Genomic DNA, 20,717 nt, shown 5'->3' on the forward strand with positions numbered 1-20,717 from the left:
AAAAACTGTCTTTTATTTAAGGATAGTGATCATATGAAGCCATTTATTATCACATAGTTGTTTGGCTCTTTTTTAAATCACCCAAATGGCCCTGATCAAAAGTTTACATACCCTTGAATGTTTGGCCTTGTTACAGACACACAAGGTGACACACACAGGTTTAAATGGCAATTAAAGGTTAATTTCCCACACCTGTGGCTTTTTAAATTGCAATTAGTGTCTGTGTATAAATAATCAATGAGTTTGTTAGCTCTCACGTGGATGCACTGAGCAGGCTAGATACTGAGCCATGGGGTGCAGAAAATAACTGTCAAAAGACCTGTGTAACAAGGTAATGGAACATTATAAAGATGGAAAAGGATATAAAAAGATATCCAAAGCCTTGAAAATGCCAGTCCAATCACTTATTAAGAAGTGGAAAATTCGGGGATCTCTTGATACCAAGCAAAGGTTAGGTAGACCAAGAAAGATTTCAGCTACAACTGCCAGAAGAATTGTTTGGGATACAAAGAACAACCCACAGGTAACCTAAGGAGAAATACAGGCTGCTCTGGAAAAAGACGGTGTGGTTGTTTCAAGAAACACAATACGACGATACTTGAACAAAAATGAGCTGCATGGTCGGAGTGACGAGACCAAAATTGAGCTTTATGGTCACAACCATAAGCGCTATGTTTGGAGAAGGGTCAACAAGGCCTATAGTGTAAAGAATACCATCCCCACAGGGAATCTTGTGAAAATTGATGGCAAGATGAATGCAGCATGTTATCAGAAAATACTGGCAGAAAATTTGCATTCTTCTGCACGAAAGCTGCGCATGGGACGCTTTTAGACTTTCCAGCATGACAATGACCCTAAGCACAAGGCCAAGTTGACCCTCCAGTGGTTACAGCAGAAAAAGGTGAAGGTTCTGGAGTGGCCATCACAGTCTCCTGACCTTAATATCATCGAGCCACTCTGGGAAGATCTCAAATGTGCGGTTCATGCAAGACGACCAAAGACTTTGCATGACCTGGAGGCATTTTGCCAAGACAAATGGGCAGCTATACCACCTGCAAGAATTTGGGGCCTCATAGACAACTATTACAAAAGACTGCAGGCTGTCGTTGATGCTAAAGGGGGAAATACACAGTATTAAGAACTAAGGGTATGCAGACTTTTGAACAGGGGTCATTTCATTTTTTTCTTTGTTGCCATGTTTTGTTTTATGATTGTGCCATTCTGTTATAACCTACAGTTGAATATGAATCCCATAAGAAATAAAAGAAATGTGTTTTGCCTGATCACTCATGTTTTCTTTAAAAATGGTACATATATTACCAATTCTCCAAGGGTATGCAAACTTTTGAGCACAACTGTATATATTCAGACTTACAACTATATATTCAGATTTATATTTATATATTTAGATTTACAACTATATATTCAGACTTACAACTATATATTCGGACATACAACTATATATATTCACTATTTACAACTATATATTCAGATATATATTTATATATTCAGATTTACAACCATATATTCAGATTTATAACTATATATTCGGACTTACAACTATATATTCTGATTTATATATTCAGAATTACAAGTATATATTCAGGATTTACATCTATATATTCAGACTTTATATAATTATTTCCTGTTTGGCCCCCCATATGTGTGTGTGTGTGTGTGTGTGTGTGTGTGTGTAGTGTATGACAAACATAGATGAGAGCCTAGTGTACCTTGATCAGTGTGTTCTGATGGAGTGGACCCTGGATCAATTCTTCCGATCACTGGGTCCTAGAATAATATTAAAAAGGTAGACAGTCTCTTGATTTCATATGTATGGGTAAATCAAAAGTGTACACAGTGGGCAAGGAGTGGAATACAGAATCTCCTGCAACAGATTCATTTATTTCTTCAGAATTTGAATGCCCTTCGAACGTAGGCTTATTAAATATTTAGGCTTATTTAATAATACTGCACACATTTGCACAAAAATGCAGCAAATTTCAGCTCTGTTAAACACATTTTACCATATATATTCAACTTATTTATACTATACTTATTCTAAAGAATTCCACAAATTTTCCTGCATAATTAGTGCAAAATATGTGAAAAAGTGTGCAGATTCTGTGTGGGTCCACCGTTTGAACTCACCTGTATTACCTGTCTCCCACATTCCATTGTGACCAATTTATGGCATTTCTTATGGACCAACAGTTTACAGTTTATGCACTTGTATCCCTGCCTGCCCAGACCCCAGATACGATCTGTGCAAATGGCACAATGAGCACGCTGTACAGAAAACAGAACCATTACTACCATAACAAACACAACAGAGGTCTGTACATATGATCAAATTATTGTCTGTGTACCCTGTTAAAACGTTTGGCCTGAAATGCATGTCCGTTGGCATAGTAGAGTTTCCTCCAGCGTCGAGCACCACGGCGGTATATGGATTCTGTGTAAGAGAGAAACATTTAGGTTAGTAAAACTCACTGTTATGCTACAACACATCATAATAATCAAAAATGTATCTGTAAAGTGCTTTTTAGCACTAACATTCACTCTTGAAAGGAAACAAATGCTCTGCATTCTTAAGGACACAAACATAATCATCTAAATGAACTTATTAGAATTATATCACAAGATGCACTTACTGTCTTCTCCAGGACAGGGCATTCCAGGTTTCTCAGGAATACAAGGAAACACTGTGGAAAGAGAGAGAGGGTGATTGTGAAAAAGCAGTCTGCACAGCACAGACACGCAGCTCCAGATTGACCTCTCTGTGACCTCTCCACATCTGACAGTGGATAATGACTATGTGGTCAAGAAACAGAGTCTATCCAGAGAAGCAAAGTCAACTGGTGTGGAGAGAGAATATTGACAGACAGTTAGAAGAGAATTGTTATTGGGTTTTTTCAGTAAGCCCTGGTGATCAGATGTCTCCTTCTCAGCATGACTAGCAGTAATTAACTCACACAGCAGACAGAACAATATATCTCTGTCAATCAGTGTGGTCAAGCTCCCCCTGACTCACATCTCTCCCGTCCACTAATTATCTAAGGTCATGTATGATGACATAGGGTGTGTTATAAATAAATAAATGTGCATATCTGATCAAGAACATCAAAGCATTCTGCATGGCCAATCTATGCTATGTAAAAATCCTATGTCTTAAGCAGACCCATACAAAATATGTTAACTTTTTTCCCCCAGCATCTGCTACGCTGATTTTGTGGGAAGATCCACAGTATTCTGCCGAAAATTTTTAAACATGGTTCAATGTGTGATACACTCCTATTGGCAGCTGAAAGCATTATTGATTAAGCCAAAATATTTCATAAACGAACATTAAAGCAGTGGACAATGTGTGTGCAGATTCTGCCACCCAACCCGGGCCCGACGGGACCCGAGAAACCGTCTGTGTTTCGGGCCAGGTTCGGGTCAGTTTTTCAAGTATGACTTCGGGTTCGGGTCGGGTTAGTAATTAAGGAATAAATAACCAGGCCTACCTAACTTGTTCTCACTCTCGCTCTCACTCACAGACATACGTGAAATGAATAAGTTAGGGGCCATTTACACCAAATGTGTTTTTACGTGTGTATGCACCATTTTTCCATTGTTCTCCTATGTAAACACGTACTGGACGGATGTCTTTAACCGTTTATTTACTCTCGCGCAGGACCGGCGTATATTTTAAACACCATGTCAAGTTTCAAAAACACATGTCGAGACACCTGCATTCCGTTTCATTCGTTGTGCTGCGTCTATCTTGTTTTTAGCGCAGGTGTCACAAAGGTCGACGTTCTGAAGAATTTCTGGCAGCAAAGATGACTTACTGTGACTGTTACATTGTTACACATGATTTTAGATTGTTCTGCATCAAGCAAAGTTTCGCCGCCTTATAATCGGTAAGCCATTGTGTTTTCCTTTCTGCTCTGGTGTGCTGTGGAGCCATAATGCTTTGTTAAAACTGATTATAAAGAGAGTGAGCAATTTCGGGTTCAGATTTAGGGTACCATTCTTAGGGTACCATTCTGGTCGGATAGGGTTGGGATCGGGTTTCATTTTAAGGCCCATGCAGACCTCTTATTCTGTGAGGGCTTAGTCACAAGTCATGCTTGAAAGCGCATGGGTGTTATGACTTTATCTGTCAAAAAATTATTTCAAGAATTTAGAGGACAACACTTGTGGAACAGAAGCATTTTAGACTCTATGCACAACAGCCTACCCACATCAAAAACCAAAGCCCAGCTTACCATGAATAATGAGCTCTGAGTCTTTGTTGAGTTCGTAGAGACGCAAGGCCTCCTCCAGCTCCAGCTGAGAAGAAACTGTGCATGGATCCCCTGCAATGACAAGCACAGTGGAAACTCATAAGAGAACTCTCTACCAAAGATGTCAGAATAAGCAGACATAGACCTTATTCACAGCAGCACCATATTTGACTTTTGATGGGAATGACAACGAGGCTGTGAGGGACAGATGTACAGTCTCTTCAATGGGTTGTACATTTGTTTAAAGTGTTTTTTTTATCATTTTGCTGATTAAACATTGAAATAAATATATTTCCAAGACCTGTAAGTTGACAAAAAACTCCAAAGGAAAATTAGATATGATCTAGGAGCTTTTTAAAAGCTTTATACAGTGCATGTCATTGAGGAGATGGAGAATCTATTGCTTACAGCCTCGTTCAAAAATCGAAGATGGCGCTACTGTGAATAAGGTCTATAGCTGAGACTACAAATAGAAACAGTGAGAGTGAAGGAGAACATAAAGGGATAGTTCACCCAAATATGAAAATTCAGTAATTTACTCACTCTTATGTTGTTGCAAATCTATATGACTTACTTTCAGAGATGTTGAGCAGAATGTTAGTGTTACCGGTCCTGCTCGACCCACTCCGCGTGGGATTCGAACCGTCATCTCCAACATGGGAAGCGGGCAAGCTAACGAGGCTAAAGGCTACAGCTCCTAGCTTCAGTCACCAGCGCGCCTCTTGAGGCCAGGGGAGTGAGGTTTACACACTGCACAGCTACCTACCAGCTAGATACCATTACTCTCACCTCCCTAAACCACACTTCCATCCAGGTCACGGCACCACTATAACTGGTCCTGCTCAACCCGCTCCGAGCAGGATTCAAACCAGCATCTCTGGAATGGGAGGAGGCAAACTAGCGACTGACGCTAGAGGCTTTAGCCTCCTCGTTAGCGTGCCTACCTCCCATGCCGGATATGCCAGTTCGAATCCCAGTCGGAGCGGGTCAAGCAGGACCGGTTACATTAGCATCAGTCACCCTTCACTTTCATTATATGGAAAAAATGGTGACTGAGGCCATCAGTCCCTAACATTCTACCCAACTTTTTTTTTTGTGGAAAAAAGAAAGTCATACAGGTTTGAAACAACATTAGACTGAGTAAATGATGACAGAATTTTCATTTTTTGGTGAACTCTCTTTAAGGAGGTCTTAAAAAGAGACAAGTAATAATAAGTAGTTGTTCCTGTGCTATGATCAAACTGAAGTTGGCAGAGCATGAAACCTCTTTTTTCACCATCCCCAACAAACTAGTAAGAGTTGTGGTTTTAGTAGTTGACGTCAGTCCTGTTGTCATCTAAACAGTGGCCCTTGACACAGGCTGTCTCCACTTCGTAGAAATGCAGCCCTCTATTAGACATCACAGCAGAGGCATGAGTAATGCCGGGCATCAGTGCCAGTGCTTGTGCAGGCAGAAGAGATTAACTTCTTGTCATGACTGTCCCCTCAGATCAGCTATGCTAATGAACAGCACGACTCTGGGCTCAACATGGAATGTCGAATATTTTGGTATTTAAATTAACATTCCTCCATCTCCATTTCCCATCTCGCATGACTAAAACAGCAGTTAATCATTGCACATAGTCAATCTTTCCAGCAAAAAATCTCCTCCCTGCTGTGTACTGCATTCCGGTTGACTTTATTCCTCATGCAAAATCCATTCATTCTATTTCTGCCAATAGAGTCCAGAGTAATTTTGAGGTTCTAATGCATTCTGCCAGAAGAAGGTTCATTTGTAACACATAAAGTGCAAGTGCAAATGAAGCAGACATTTCAGCAGAAAGTTTTGAGGTTCAGCTTGTTGCTATGGTGACAATTAGAGGAGCAAAATCTGAAAAACCAAGAAACAGTAAGACAAACCTTCTTCATCTATCCACTTCATGGTGAAGAGCTGGTCATTGTCCATTGCACACATGTCCCGCACCTCACTGCACAGTCCCTCATAGGATATGGAGGGTTCGAAGTGTGTGATCATGATGTCCCTAAAACAGAACAAACAATATTTTTATGACAGTTATCAGTCATTATTCATGAAATATTATTATTGGTTCTTGCTAAAGCTATTGCTCATACTTAAGACTTAGTGTTTATTAAAACACTATCCCAAAGTATTAAACTTTGCAGCGCAGTTACTCATAGAACCTGAGCCGTATCTAGGGACTAGAATATCAGAGACTTGGAGGTTTGCTCTTTTGACTTTGGCCAGTAAGCTACCATCTACCTACATGCTAACAACCACTCAGCAACCTAAGCATCAACATAGCAATGCCCTGGCAACTACCCACACCTTTTTGTTGAAGATGTAAAAGCTCTGCAATGAAGAGGCCTGTACACAAATCAAAATGTGAGATGCAGCATAAATGTTTGGTGATGATAAAAATCTAAATTTATTCAGAATGCAATCTTCCCCTTTTTAGAAACAAAAGATGAATGCAGCGCAGCAGGGAGTACCATACAAAGAGATTCTGGGAAGCCGTGTTAGATTATTTGTGCATTCCCATAGTAGGAGGCCCTCAGCAGATCTGCGTCTTTCCCTCTGTTCTCTGCCGTTTTCACACTGTTTTGGTTAATTATTGACAGCAGGGGAGTCCTTCCTCTCTGTGAGCCAGCACACTGACCCACACATCCACTGTACTGGTGGGAGTACAAGCACATCCCACCTAATGATGATGAACACACAAGCCTGGTTTTATAGCTTGGCAAATTATTTCAACTTGTCACTCCTTTCCTTTTAATTCACTTCCCTTTTAATGTAAGTGAATGGGGCCGATTTGGGGCCACGTCAAGCGCAGCTTTGAAATCCACATGAAAAGAGTTGCAGACAACGGCTGTGTTTGGAATGGCGTACTACCCATTTTTCCTATTACTGTTTCTATCAAACCTATGTATTGGAGAAATAGTATGAGTAGTATGGCAGCATGCCAATCTGAACATTGCCAACATCTTATAATGCTTTTAGCACTGGCACTGTCCACATAATGATAGCTTATCTGAATTGTCTAGAAAGGTCAATTGTTGAAATTTGTTGAAATTATTCAAACTTTGAGCAGCACATCAACAGACATTCAACGGGAGGATGCCAAAAAGCTGCACAGTGATCCCTTATCAGTGCCATGTTTCGTGTGTTTGTATTTAAGTGACAGTTAAGACTTGACATGTTTCTGTGGTAATTCAATTCCACTTTATAAAGGCTGCAAAGTACTTGATTTTTGTCACAAGTCCATCACTTGATCATTAAAGGGTTGGTTCACCCAAAAATAAAAATTCATCATTTACTCACCCTCATGCCATCCCAGATGTGTATGACTTTCTTTCATCTGCAGAATACAAAAAAAAAAAAAAAAAAAGATTTTTGGAAGAATATTTCAGCTCTGTAAGTCCATAAAATGCAAGTGAATGGGTGCCAAAATTTTAAAGCACCAAAACGCACATATAGCCATCATAAAAGTAATCCATATGACTCCAGTAGATTCATTAATTAATTAATGTCCTCTGAAGTGAAACGCTAGGTGTGTAAGAAATAGATCAATATTTAAAACTTTTTTTACTAAAAATTCATGAGGGTCGAGTTCATGCAGCCTCTTGCATGACGTAAGCGCTTTGGCAAGTTCACGTGAGAACTGAATCATGAAATACTAAAAAATACGGAAGCGCATTGTTGTTTACAACAGAGGAGCAGAGATATTTATACATAGATGCCTCATTCGGCTGGTTTGGATATGTCAACTATAGCGCCATCTTGGAACGGTTGTATGAATATCTATGCAGAGGAGGCTTACGTGCTCACGTCACAAGAGATGCAGTTTGAACTCCACCCTCGTCAATGAGCTGGCCGGAAGAGAACATTTTTAGTAAAAACAGTTTAAATATGGATCTATTTCTTACACACACCTAGCGTTTTGCTTCAGAAGATATTAATTAATCCACTGAAGTCATATGGATTACTTTTATGATGGATATGTGCTTTTTGGAGCTTCAAAAATTTGGCATCCATTCCCTTGCATTTTATGGACCAAAAGAGCTGAGATATTCTTCCAAAAATCTTCGTTTGTGTTCTGCTGAAGAAAGAAAGTCATACACATCTGAGATGGCATGATGGTGAATAAATAAGAGAATTTTCATTTTTGGGTTAACTAACCCTTTAACATGGAATAGCTGATGTTTCAGTGTAATTTCCCTGGATACATTGCAAAGGTTCCACCCTATTCCAGCCAATGTTTAGAATTCACATGGAGCTGAATAAAATGTCAGAATCTAAAATAAAAACTGGTAAATGCGTTAATGAAAGAATATTTTAAATTAAATTGCATGCTTTAACACGTTAATTTTGACAGCTCAAATTTTAACTTTTACATTGGTTTCATTCACTTTCATTTTAAGTGCCTCACTAGAACTCAGATTTTTTATTTTTTTTAAAGAAAAGGAGGGACAAGTCATTATTATTTTTTGTGGTAATCAACATTATGCCACTAATGCTGTTGATTGAGCTAAACTTGTATTGAACCCTGAATATTCCTTTAAAAGGTAAAAAGGGCAGTTCTGTTTTCCATGCATATCTGGAATTATGGACCTGTCTACACCGGGTATCAACATTCGAACTAGCGAACTCCAGGGGTGGTAGACAGCGTCTTTTACCACTGAGCTACCCAAGCCCCCCAGACATTGGAATGAATACGTTATCCGCTGAACTCATAACAGCTGGCTCACTGAACATTCATTTGTCTGTCCGAAGAATCTGAACAGTTTTATATCAGCTGGAATTTGTTTTGTGGAAGATCACACCTTTGAGACAGTTCTGTGAATGAATCTACACGTTCTTTGTGTTCATTCTTCCTATTGGCTAGGGTTTATTTTACAAAGTATTTTCTGTTATCACAAATTTGTGAGGCAAAATTGAGCAATCCGATGGTAAAGTTGTCGTGGGGGCTAGTGGGCGTTCATGGACCTTTTGAGTTTAGAGCGATTGTCGCCGGTTGGCGGTTTCGTGCGCGGGGTTAACACTTTTTTCTGTTTGTTTTGTTTGGGGGGGGAAGTTCGTGGTTTGATTGTTTCACTAATGGGGAATGTGGTCTGTATAATTTTATTTTTGACACAATTTATTTTTTCTACTATATCAAAATGCCAAATGTTAATATGAGTGGATTGTCTCTCTTCACATGGAATGTAAATGGGTTGGGGCACCCCATAAAAAGAAGGAAAGTTATTTCTTTTCTTAAGCGTAAGAAATATGATATAGTCTTTCTTCAAGAAACACATCTTTCCCCACAGGAAGCTGAAAAATTTATGGGGATGATGGGGGGTGGACATGTTTTCTTTAGTGCTGGCTCAAGTAAGAGTAGGGGGGTCATTATACTGATAAATAAACATCTACAATTCAAATTTCTCAAACATATTAAAGATAAAATAGGAAGAGTCATTACTGTTTTAGCAGACATTCAGGGGCAAAGATTGATTTTGGCTAATATTTATGCACCTAACGCTGATAATCAGGGCTTTTTTATAGATCTTGTAGGGATGTTGAAAGCCACTGGCACCCCTCATGATATAATATTGGGAGGAGACTTTAATCTTTTGATGGACTCAGTCCTTGATCATAGTGAAGTAAAAGTGTGCAAGCCCCCTAGAGCAACAGTGACACTTCACAGGATGTGTAAAAATCTTGGTCTTGTAGATATTTGGTGACTTTTGAACCCATCTGTGAGGGACTATAAATATTTTTCATCAGTTCATAAGATTTATTCTAGAATAGATTTTTTTTTAAATATCTAAATCCCTCATTTCATTTGTTGTTGATTGCTCAATTGGAAACATCTTAGCCTCAAATCATGCCCTGGTGAGTTTAGAGGTGTTGCCACACACACAGAGAAAAATAAATCATATAGTTGGTACTTTAATGTATCCCTTTCGTAAAATCCTGATTTCCAACAAATGTTAAAGGTTGAAATCAATATTTATATGGAGACCAACTGGTCTTCAGTATCCTCTGTGGGCGTGGCTTGGGAGACACTTAAGGCGGTTCTTAAGGGTCGGATCATATAGTATGCCTCATTCATCAAAAAATCTAAAGCACGAGAACTCGTGGAGTTAGAAGGCAATATTACAAATGCTGAGGCAGAGCTAAAGCGCCAAATGTCATCTGATGGCCTCAGAGAATTGACAATTGACCAATTGAAATATAGATATAATACTATTTTTTCGCAGAAAGTGGAGTTTTGGTTATTCAGGGCAAGATAGTCATACTTTGAGTCAGGAGACAAAGCAGGGAAGCATTTGGTTAAATATATAAAGCAAAGAGAATCTTTTTCTACCATTCCCTCAGTGAAATCTGCTGGTGGAGAAATTTTTACCTCGGCAATTGATATTAATAATGATTTTAAAGGGAGTTTCCAGGGACGCCATGCAAGAGACAGACGTGTGAGACATGAGCTCTGCGAACTAGTTTTTTGCTAGTTTTTTAATTATTTTCATGTTATAATCTGGTGAGATTCAATACACCCAATTACATACTTGCTCTGAGGTAAAATGGCAAAGAAGTCAAAATCCTCAGACTCTGGAGACATTAAAAGACACTTACGTGTTCAAGCTGAGACCTCTGACGGGCCTGCGAGACGGGGACTCGATTTGGACGGCACATCAGTAGATGAAATTCAGCGTCAACTGTCCAACATGTCAGTAATGTTGACGAAGGTTGTTGCTGACTTGGAGGATCTCGCTGTAATACGATCGATCGATTACGGCGATGGAAACAAAATTCTCTGAGTTGTTTACAAGAATGACTGATGTTGAAAAACAAATCGATTATCTTGGGTCATCTGAAAGGGAATTATCCGCTTATCCGCCCACGTCCAAAACAGATTTGGAATTAATTTTGGAAAAACTGGAATATTTTGAAAATATGAGCCCAAGGAATAACATACGAATTGTTGGAATTCCTGAGCATGAAGAGGGCAGAGGTATGGTGAAATTCCTGGACGAGCTCTTCCCGAGTCTGCTCGACATAACAGGCCACAAGCTGGAAATCGAGCGAGCTCACAGAGTCCCGGCTCGCAGATCTGCTGAGGGAGATAGGCCCCGCTCGATTTTGGCCAAATTTCTGAAATCATCCGACAAAGATCACGTGTTGCGCCAGGCGAGGAGCAAAGGGAAGCTTTCTTGGAAGAACCATAATATTTTCTTGTTCCCGGACTTTGCGAATTCGACGAGAGAAACGTTCAAGGAATGTAAGAAACTCTTACATCAGAAAAAGATCTCGTTTGCTCTGATGTTTCCGGCCAAACTGAGAATAGAAACGAAGAATGGTCGCAAAGTATTTACATGTCCAAAATAATGCTTTTAAAGAATTCTATATTGAGCTTTATACCTCCACATTTTCGTCTACTGATGAAGATATTAGAAAATTTGTGGAACCATTAGAACTTCCTAAATTGATGACTGAGCAAAAAAATTATCTTGATTCTGAGATAACCTTGGAGAAGCTTGACAAGGTAATTAAGTCCTTACCTACAGGCAAGGCTCCCAGGCCAGACAGCTTTGCCGCTGAATTTTTATGCTACAGAATTGGCTCCACTTTTGTTAGAAGTTTATACAGAATCATTAAAGAATGGAAAACTTCCCCCAACCATGACGCAAGCCCGGATCAGTCTGATTCTTAAAAAGGACAAAGATCCAAGCGAGTATAAAAGTTACCGTCCAGTTTCCCTGATCCAGCTTGATGTTAAAATGTTGGCAAAAATTCTGGCTAACCGATTAAATTATGACATCTCTTATACATATAGATCAGGTGGGGTTTATTCAGGGCCGTAGCTCTTCTGATAACATTAGGCGTATCATTAATATCATGTGGTCAGTGGCGAATGATCAGACTCCGGTCGCTGCCATCTCACTTGACGTCGAAAAAGCGTCTGATATGGTAGAATGGGATTATCTTTTAAGATTTTGGAAATGTATGGGTTCGGAAATACTTTTTTTGGATGGATTAAGTTACTTACCTATAGGCAAGGCTCCCGGGCCAGACGGCTTTGCCGCTGAATTTTTTAGATCTTATGCTACAGAATTGGCTCCACTTTTGTTAGAAATTTATACATAATCATTAAAGAATGGAAAGCTTCCCCAAAGCATGACGCAAGCCCGGATCAGTCTGATTCTTAAAAAGGACAAAGATCCAAGCGAGTATAAAAGTTACCGTCCAATTTCCCTGATCCAGCTAGATGTTAATATTTTGGCAAAAATTCTGGCTAACCGATTAAGTAAAGTTATGACATCTCTTATACATATAGATCAGGTGAGGTTTATTCGGGGCTGTAGCTCTTCTGATAACATTAGGCGTCTCATTAATATCATGTGGTCAGTGGCGAATGATCAGACTCCGGTCGCTGCCATCTCACTTGATGCCGAAAAAGCATTTGATATGGTAGAATGGGATTATCTTTTAAGATTTTGGAAATGTATGGGTTCAGAAATACTTTTATTGGATGGATTAAGTTACTTTATAGACACCCTGTAGCAGCGGTACAAACAAACGGATTAATTTCGTATGATTTTACTCTGGATAGGGGCACTCGGCAGGGTTGCCCTCTTTCCCCATTATTGTTCTGTCTTGCCCTGGAACCATTAGCAGCCGCAATAAGAAGGGAAGATGATTTTCCAGGGGTGATGGCGGGAGGTATGGCGCATAAGCTTTTACATTACGCAGATGATATTTTATTATTCGTCTCCGACCCCACTAGATCTATGCCTTGCCTCCACAGAATTATCAGTTCCTTTTCTAAATTTTCGGGATACAGAGTCAATTGGTCTAAATCCGAAGCTTTGGCTCTGACAGTGTACTGCCCAGTAACGGCCTTCCAGCGGCCCAAACATGGCATTAAATGTTTGGGGATTTTATTCCCAGCAAATTTGTCTGATTTAGTTAGTGTTAATTTTGACCCCTTAATAAAAAGGTTTTCAGCCGATGTGGGCAGGTGGGCTTCATTACATTTATCTATGATTGGGAAGGTTAATGTTATTCAAATGAATTGTATTCCAAAATTCAACTACCTACTACAGTTTCACCCCATTGAAGTTCCCCTCTTTTATTTTAAACAATTTGATAGTATTGCTAAATCCTTTATTTGGAATGGTAAATGTCCTCGGATGCATTTTAACAAGTTACACAGGCCAGTTGACAAAGGTGGGTTAGGTCTCCCCAAGATTTTGTAATACTATTATGCTTTTGGTCTCAGACATTTGGCCTTGCCCCTATCTTGCCATTGCAAAGTCTTTCCACCAAGCTGTCCAGAGAAGTAATGACACATCCCGTCATCTCACACATACATTTAGTGTGGACAAAAGTTTGTCGCATGTTCAACTTTGACATTTATCTGAACGTTGCCGCAAATATTTGTTTAAACCTGAAATTGTGCATTAACAAGTCCCTTTTCTGCTGGACAGAATGGATTGAGAAGGGTGTTACTACACTGGGTGACCTGTATGAAAATGGAGCATTGAGATCCTTTTAAAATATTATACAGCAGTTTGGGATTCCCAGATCTCAATTTTTCAGGCATTTACAGCTGTGCCATCTACTCTGTACCACCTTTGGGTGTAGTACGCAGCTCCCTAAAGCGGCAGACACTTTTGAGATGGTGCTTGCTGCTTTTAGAAAAGGTCATGAAGCTTCAGCATACTATTCCTGGCTAATTCAGAGTCTAGGGAATGGGGTACTAACATCTCTTAAGACGTTTATGGGAGAGAGACCTGAATTTAGTACTAGATGATGTAGAATTTGGTAGGATTTTTAAAAATGTCAAGTCTATGTCTAGGGATGCAAGGGTGTGCCTCACCTGGCGATGCCGGTTGGAGGATGGGGACATGGCCCATGTTTTTTGGTCCTGTGTTGAGATTCAGGAGTTTTGGTCTGGGGTTCAGAGGTTTGTCTGCGAGGTCTTGGACACTCAGATTTTATTCTGCCCCAGACTTTGTATTTTGGGTGATGGGGCGGGTATTAATATTATAATGCCTGCGTGATGATCGGCAGGCAGGTGATCCTCAGGGGATGGAAGTCGCCGGGTGCACCCTCATTTCATGAGTGGTGCACCGAGTTGGGCAGAGTGGCGGCTTTTGAAGAGCTATCATATAGACTACTGGGCAGGTTGGGTGATTATGGCAGGAAGTGGGGCACTTATTTGGCCTTCCTGGGGGGTTGAGGGGGAGGAGTAGTGGAGAGGGACAATTGGGTAATTTCTGTAATTAATATGTGGAATCTTTGTTCTTTTTTTTTGGTTGGTTAATTTCTTTGTCTTTTTATGTCAGAGTATTTTCTTTGAACTGCATGATTATATGTGTGTCTGTTGCTATTTAATGTCTGACCACTGGGATGTATGTTGGGTGATGGGGTGTTGGGTGATTTCTTGTTTTACTTTATTACTTTAGATTTGAGAATATGAACTGGATAAATCTTTTGACTTTATAATTTAATGCATTTTTGCCCCTAGCAGAAATAATGTCTTTAAAATTTTTAAATAATTAGAATTTTGGCAGTATTTTAGTGAAAAATTTAAATTTCGTTTCCCTGCCCTGTTGACAAACCTACTGTGCTTCAGTTAATATTTACAGAGGAGCATCAGATAACCTTCCTCTCATTCTGCCCCTTGCAAATGACATCAAATCATTCTGGCACACCATACTGACGACAGTCTCTCAAGCAGATCCTGTTGGCACTGTATGTCAGGAAGATGGATTGAAAAAGAGTGGGATCCAAGTATGAACAGATGCACCCTGCAAGAACTCAGCATTATTGAAAGTAGGCGGTGAAATATCATTCCTCAATAGGGCATTCACATGAATCGACTCACACGCCTCTATAATGGCATGATGAACATGCTTATTCCTGCTGTAAAACAGGACTTGCAGAGAGCCTCAAACACGTTTTATGAACGTGGAGGTGTAAAAAATCTGACTAACACTAAAGTTAAGGGTGAAATTACACAAGGGAATAACCAAGGCAAGCCCATACTTTCAAAGCAAATGGTAAGTCTATTTACAGCTAATTTAGTCATGTGATAAAAAAAATAATCTAAGAGTAGTTTTCAAATACAAATCAGGACTCTTATGAGACAGCCAAAAAGTACAGAAATTAACACCACTGTGGTCTTGAAAATGTTATCATTCACTCACCCTCATGTTGTTCTAAATCTGTAAGTCTTTCTTCTGTGGAACACAACAGGAGATGTTAGGCAGAATGTTAGCCTCTCTCACAATTTTCTTACATTGCATCTTTTTTTTCACATACAATGAAAGTGAATGGTTACTGAGGATTTCTGCCCAACATCTCCTTTTGTGTTCCATGAAGGCCTGTCGCGATTATTACATAATCGTATGATGTGATGATTTTATCAAACCCTGGCTATTTGAGATAACCGTGATTTTTATGCACTTCAAATTCCAATCACATTTTAATGCCCAAATAAGGGTATTTTAAGCAAATATATAAATGCCATGAACAGTGTGTTTGTGTGCCATTCATTTGAACACAGAGCGTCACCGTGGATGTCAACCAGAGCAGCTCCTGCGCATGAAGCACTTCTCAAGCGCTCTGATGTGCACACCTTCAGTAAAGGCTCGCGCCAAACTTCAGCGAAAATGTCTCTCTCTTTGGTCAGTTTTACATTTACACTGTTGTTTTTGGAACTTATATAAAAATAATTATGTTTTCGTTTTTTTTTTTTTTTTATTACATTTTGAAATATTTTGATATTTTAAACATTAAAAACTTATGACATGAAAAATAAAAGCCTTAAAAGGAAATCATATATCCATATTTTAATATTTGTTTTGAAGTTAAATATGTAAAAATGACTTCTTACTGTGTATGAAGCACACTGTGTAATCATCACAGTCCTAAAACAGACAATTAATCGTCATAATTGAAATTATTTGTTTGACAATTAATCGTCAGCCAAATTTCATAATTGTGACAGCCCTAGTTCCATGGAAGACAAAAATCATGGGCTTGGAACAACATGAGGATGAGTAAAAGATGACAGAATTTTTTTATTTAAAGCACAGATATGCGATGACATCAATGAAATCAGACAAAGGGGAAATCCTCTAAAAACGCATGACTTTCACAGACATACAGTAGATAGGAGATAGGCTAAATAGAGAGAAAGGGAGAAAACAGAGTTTTTCATCTTGGCTTCAAGGGCTTTCAAACGGAAGATAAAAAGGTGCAGAGAATAACATGTCCTTCACTCAATTCAAGATGGCATTCATCATTATGGCCTTCACAATGCCTCAACACAGAGGTTTAGCTACATAGAATAAGAGGATTGAAACTGGTTTAACATGGTTGTAATTTTTCTCGTTAGAATACTTTTTCCTGTCCAAAGTTAATGCACCAAGGCAACTAAATTGTAAATAGTAATATAATTTTCTACGCAATTTCATTTGGCAATGCTAGTGGTGCAGAAATTACACACATCAGCTTCAAAGACCACAACTGACTGACTAAAATGACCTGCTGAAATACAACAGAAACCACAGTGAACAAACACACAGGAACAAACATTTGGTTTTAAAAATGGTCCACACCCAGAGATTCTACAGTGCTATTTTTAGACACCATGGTCCAAATCATGCTCCTTCCATACAGCTTTGAATAGATACCCAAAATCATTAATAAGAATTATGGACATAAGCCAAGAAAATCAGCTTCTTTGAAATTAAACAGAATAGTCTGCCACCTTCCTGCTTCCTTCAATGAAAATAACAAATCTACAGTTTTGATCTGTCAATCATAAGTAAAATTCCATCATAATACACATAACTTTTAAGCTCAGACTGAGCAGAAATGGATCGAAACATCAAGACAGCTGTACAAACACAATAGAGTTCATGGAGAGTGTAAAAAGCATCAGCATACAACAGGTCTGGCAAAAGAATCTTGTAGTACAAGTTTTTCAAGTGCATGACGAGAGCAAGCTTAATTATGACAGGAACACAACTCTGACTGAAAAACCTCAGTTTTAAACAAATGTGTTCCTTTATTCACATAAAAGTAAGATATTTTCATAGCAACCAAAGAACTGTGAGCAGCTGTCATAGTGGTATTAAGTCAAGTCATGTTTACTTGTATAGCGCTTTTCACAATACACAGTTCAAAAGGAGCTTTACAAAATATTGTGTTCATCCTGACACAGAAAACACTGATTACATGTTTTATTTAGCAAGGTATCTGTGACTTTAAGTGACCACGCCTATGCTTTAGTAGGGTTTTCCTTATATTTATAGAGCCACCTAATTGTTGTGACAGATGGTAAATGTTATAATAGTGAGGCAGAAACATCCAGCACCATGACAGGCGCTGCTCTCAGATGAAACCAACACTTATAAAGAGCCATCATTCTCTTCAAAACAACACACAAGCATATAATCACTGTCTATGTGAACTGTTATGAGACGAGGAGAGACCAGCTATAGAGAAAAAAACTAAAGACTGAAGGTTTTTTCAGAGTTTGTTTTGGAATGAACTAACACTGCCTGCTAGCTGGCTAATCATTTACTTATTTGTGTATGCCCCGAAACTGGACAGTTAGTTTTCAAGATAAGAGTCTAAGTGTATTAAAACTTATAGAGAACGATAACAACAAAAGCCCGGGCTCTCACTGGCTACTCACCCTCTATAGTAGGCTTTGACCCGGACCTGGTGCGGGTTTTCTCCGGGGTGGGACATGGTGCTGTCCCGCAGTGTGGGCATTATGAACTCTCCGTTCTCCGGCTAGCGAGCTAACTGGGCTAATGAGGCTAGCCCGTTGTCGTCTGACGAGAAACAACAACAACAGCAACCAGAGTGAACGAACTACTCTTATTCCTACGACAAAACAGAACTGTGTCCGGTGTTTTAATCTGCCTGTCTAAAATATAACTAATAAAGTTCTGGTATAAATAACTGACTACTAGAGTTTCTGTCCCTGATGGGAAAACACTCCCTTCTCTCGCGCAGGCCTTGAGACGGACGGATCCAAACAGCGGAATGCGAAGGGGGGAAGAGGGGGATTTCCATCAAAGACATTACACATCATGAGTTACTGTTAGTGTCATAATGTTATTTTGTGTTAATTATTTAGAGATAAAATCTGAAATATCTTCTAGCTAATTAATGTCGACGTATTGTGGTTATATTTAACATTGGTTCGGCAAGATAGGAGCGTCTGTTAGCATTCCAATTATACCACACACAATTTAAAGAGGCGGGTGGAGAGGAACGGCCAACGAAGGAAGTATTTTGCCTCCTCCAAGTCAATTTGAAGTAGAAGCTAGTAAAATATTTAATTAGTTAAAAACTCTCTCTCTCTCTCTTTTATGATGAAGCATCGCAATCTTTTATGAAAAGCTTTTACACTCTATGGTGTAATACCTTCTCTAGGGGGCAAAACCGCTGTCATTACAATGCCAAGGGACCTCCTCGCACTGGCTACCTGGGCTGTCCCTCTGATAAAGGAGTTTGTGGGGTAAACAACTATACTTCACAAATACTGACCAGAAAAAAAACATGCCGTTTTTTTTTACACATTGTTTCTATTGCCCATTATTAGTGTGCGAAGACAAGGAGTGTTGCTGGGTACTGTTGTAACACTACCCTGGGACAGTTTTAACACTTGTTTGTAATGTGATAAATAAGGCATTAGGCTTAACATAAGTGCGATATACTGATTTTTTTTTTTTCAATTTTTTTAACTCTGATTCTTTTCCAATATTTCTAATGCTTGTGTAATTGGAGCCAGCTGGTAGTGATAGCTGTACGGTATGTGTAAACCTCACTCCCCTGGCCTCAAGAGGCGCACTAGCAACTGATGAGAGAGGCTGTAGCCTTTAGCCTCCTCATTAGTGTGCCCGGCTCCCATGCCGGCTGACGACGGTTCGAATCCTGCTCAGAACATGTCAAGCAGGACCAGGTATAGTGGTACTGTGACCTGGATGGGAGTGAAGTTTAGGGGGGTTAGTGTAATGGGAGCCAGCTGGTACTGGATAGCTGTGCAGTATGTGTAAACCTCACTCCCCTAGCCTCAAGAGGCACACTAGAGGCTGTAGCCTTTAGCCTCCTTGTTAGTGCACGCGGGTCGAGCAGGACCGGTTATACTTGCATATGTATTACTTCTAGAATCTCAGCTGGAACTACTTTCTTGGTTTTCCTAACCCTAATACGAGGCCAGGGCCAGCCCAAGCTAAGGGCGGGGTCCTTGGTGAGGTCGAACGTGGGGCCCCTAGCCATCCAGAGTAAAGGTTGAGGGTCCCCCTTGGTAGTGAGCGATCATCATGGCCATATTAAACAGTTGAAGCAGCTTGAAATGGAAAAGAGGAGCGATACAAGGCTCAAGTCAGCGATAAATCATCCTCAAAGTCTTTACTCCACATCCTAGAAGGATTATGGCAGAAGGAAAGAGAAGCGGCTTCAACTTTCAAAACGAAAGCAAGCCAGGAGCGAAGTGTCTTTAATTTTATGTGCTAACAGTGAACACAGTTGATTTCAGCAAGCACTGTGTCAATGCATTGAGTGGGCTAAGAAACTTGATAAGGAGGAGAGGAGGCACGCATGGCTTGGGCTGGCAACAAATCCTCCAAAAATCTCCACGCTCTGTATTTGTTCCCTGCATGCCTTTCTCATGCAGTCCCTTGGGAGCCACAAAAGGAATTTAGCAAAAGGAATTTGGCAAAAGGAAAGGGAATCGGCTTTGATTTTCAGAACAAAAGCAAGCTGTGAGCGAAGTATCTTGAGTTTCATGTGTTATAGGGTTTGTGTGGTTCATGCATTTATAGGGTTTCAGAGATTATATTTACATTTAATCATTTAGCAGACGCTTTTATCCAAAATGACTTACAAATTAGTACCATGGCAAGCAATTTGTCATATAAAGTTCAACAACATCTGCAGTGTTGCACTGCCATGTTCTCAAGGTTGCGGGAGTAGTATAGGTGCTAGCACAGAAGAAAGAGAAATCTGAAGAAAGAAAAAGAGATGTTTACTCCTGAGAGGAGCTCCCATAGCATCAGCTATTGATGCAGCATCGAAGTGACTAACTTGAAAGGGAAATACACATTTACAATCATATTTTTAAACTAAATCTACTTCTAAATCTATCTGTAACTATGTATAATGTATGTCTGTCTATGGCTTTCTACCAGTTAATTCATTAATTTATTTGTTTTGCTTACTTATCTGACTAAATAAAAGCTAACAAAACTCAAGAAGGAGCATTTGCTACTGTGTTTCTTATGTAGTGGGTACAGTTGTAACAGTGTTATCTGTCCACCATTAACTACCTTGCATGTTTGCCTGATTTCTCAATTACATACAGTAATTTCACTTAACAGGCCCTGATAACAAGTAAATGATGAGAAAGTTGTGATAAGAGCAGCGCTGTACAAAGT

General features: G+C 39.5%; 1 protein-coding gene across 1 annotated transcript in view; it reads right to left on the bottom strand.

Moving 5' to 3' along the window:
* The window catches only part of LOC127442457 (protein kinase C iota type-like), a 38,640-nt gene extending 20,337 nt beyond the window's left edge, over window positions 1-18,303 (bottom strand). Inside the window, exons 1-7 of the mRNA XM_051700508.1 lie at window positions 17,966-18,303; window positions 6,171-6,292; window positions 4,254-4,343; window positions 2,652-2,702; window positions 2,367-2,452; window positions 2,149-2,286; window positions 1,731-1,788 (exon numbers count right to left, since the gene is read on the bottom strand). Coding sequence (XP_051556468.1) covers window positions 1,731-1,788; window positions 2,149-2,286; window positions 2,367-2,452; window positions 2,652-2,702; window positions 4,254-4,343; window positions 6,171-6,292; window positions 17,966-18,045 — 625 coding nt within the window. The 5' untranslated portion in view covers window positions 18,046-18,303. The remainder of the gene's footprint in view (window positions 1-1,730; window positions 1,789-2,148; window positions 2,287-2,366; window positions 2,453-2,651; window positions 2,703-4,253; window positions 4,344-6,170; window positions 6,293-17,965) is intronic.
* Window positions 18,304-20,717: the final 2,414 nt, after the last annotated feature.

The sequence above is a fragment of the Myxocyprinus asiaticus genome, chromosome 6 (genome assembly GCF_019703515.2).
Source record: "Myxocyprinus asiaticus isolate MX2 ecotype Aquarium Trade chromosome 6, UBuf_Myxa_2, whole genome shotgun sequence".
Lineage (NCBI taxonomy): Eukaryota > Metazoa > Chordata > Actinopteri > Cypriniformes > Catostomidae > Myxocyprinus > Myxocyprinus asiaticus.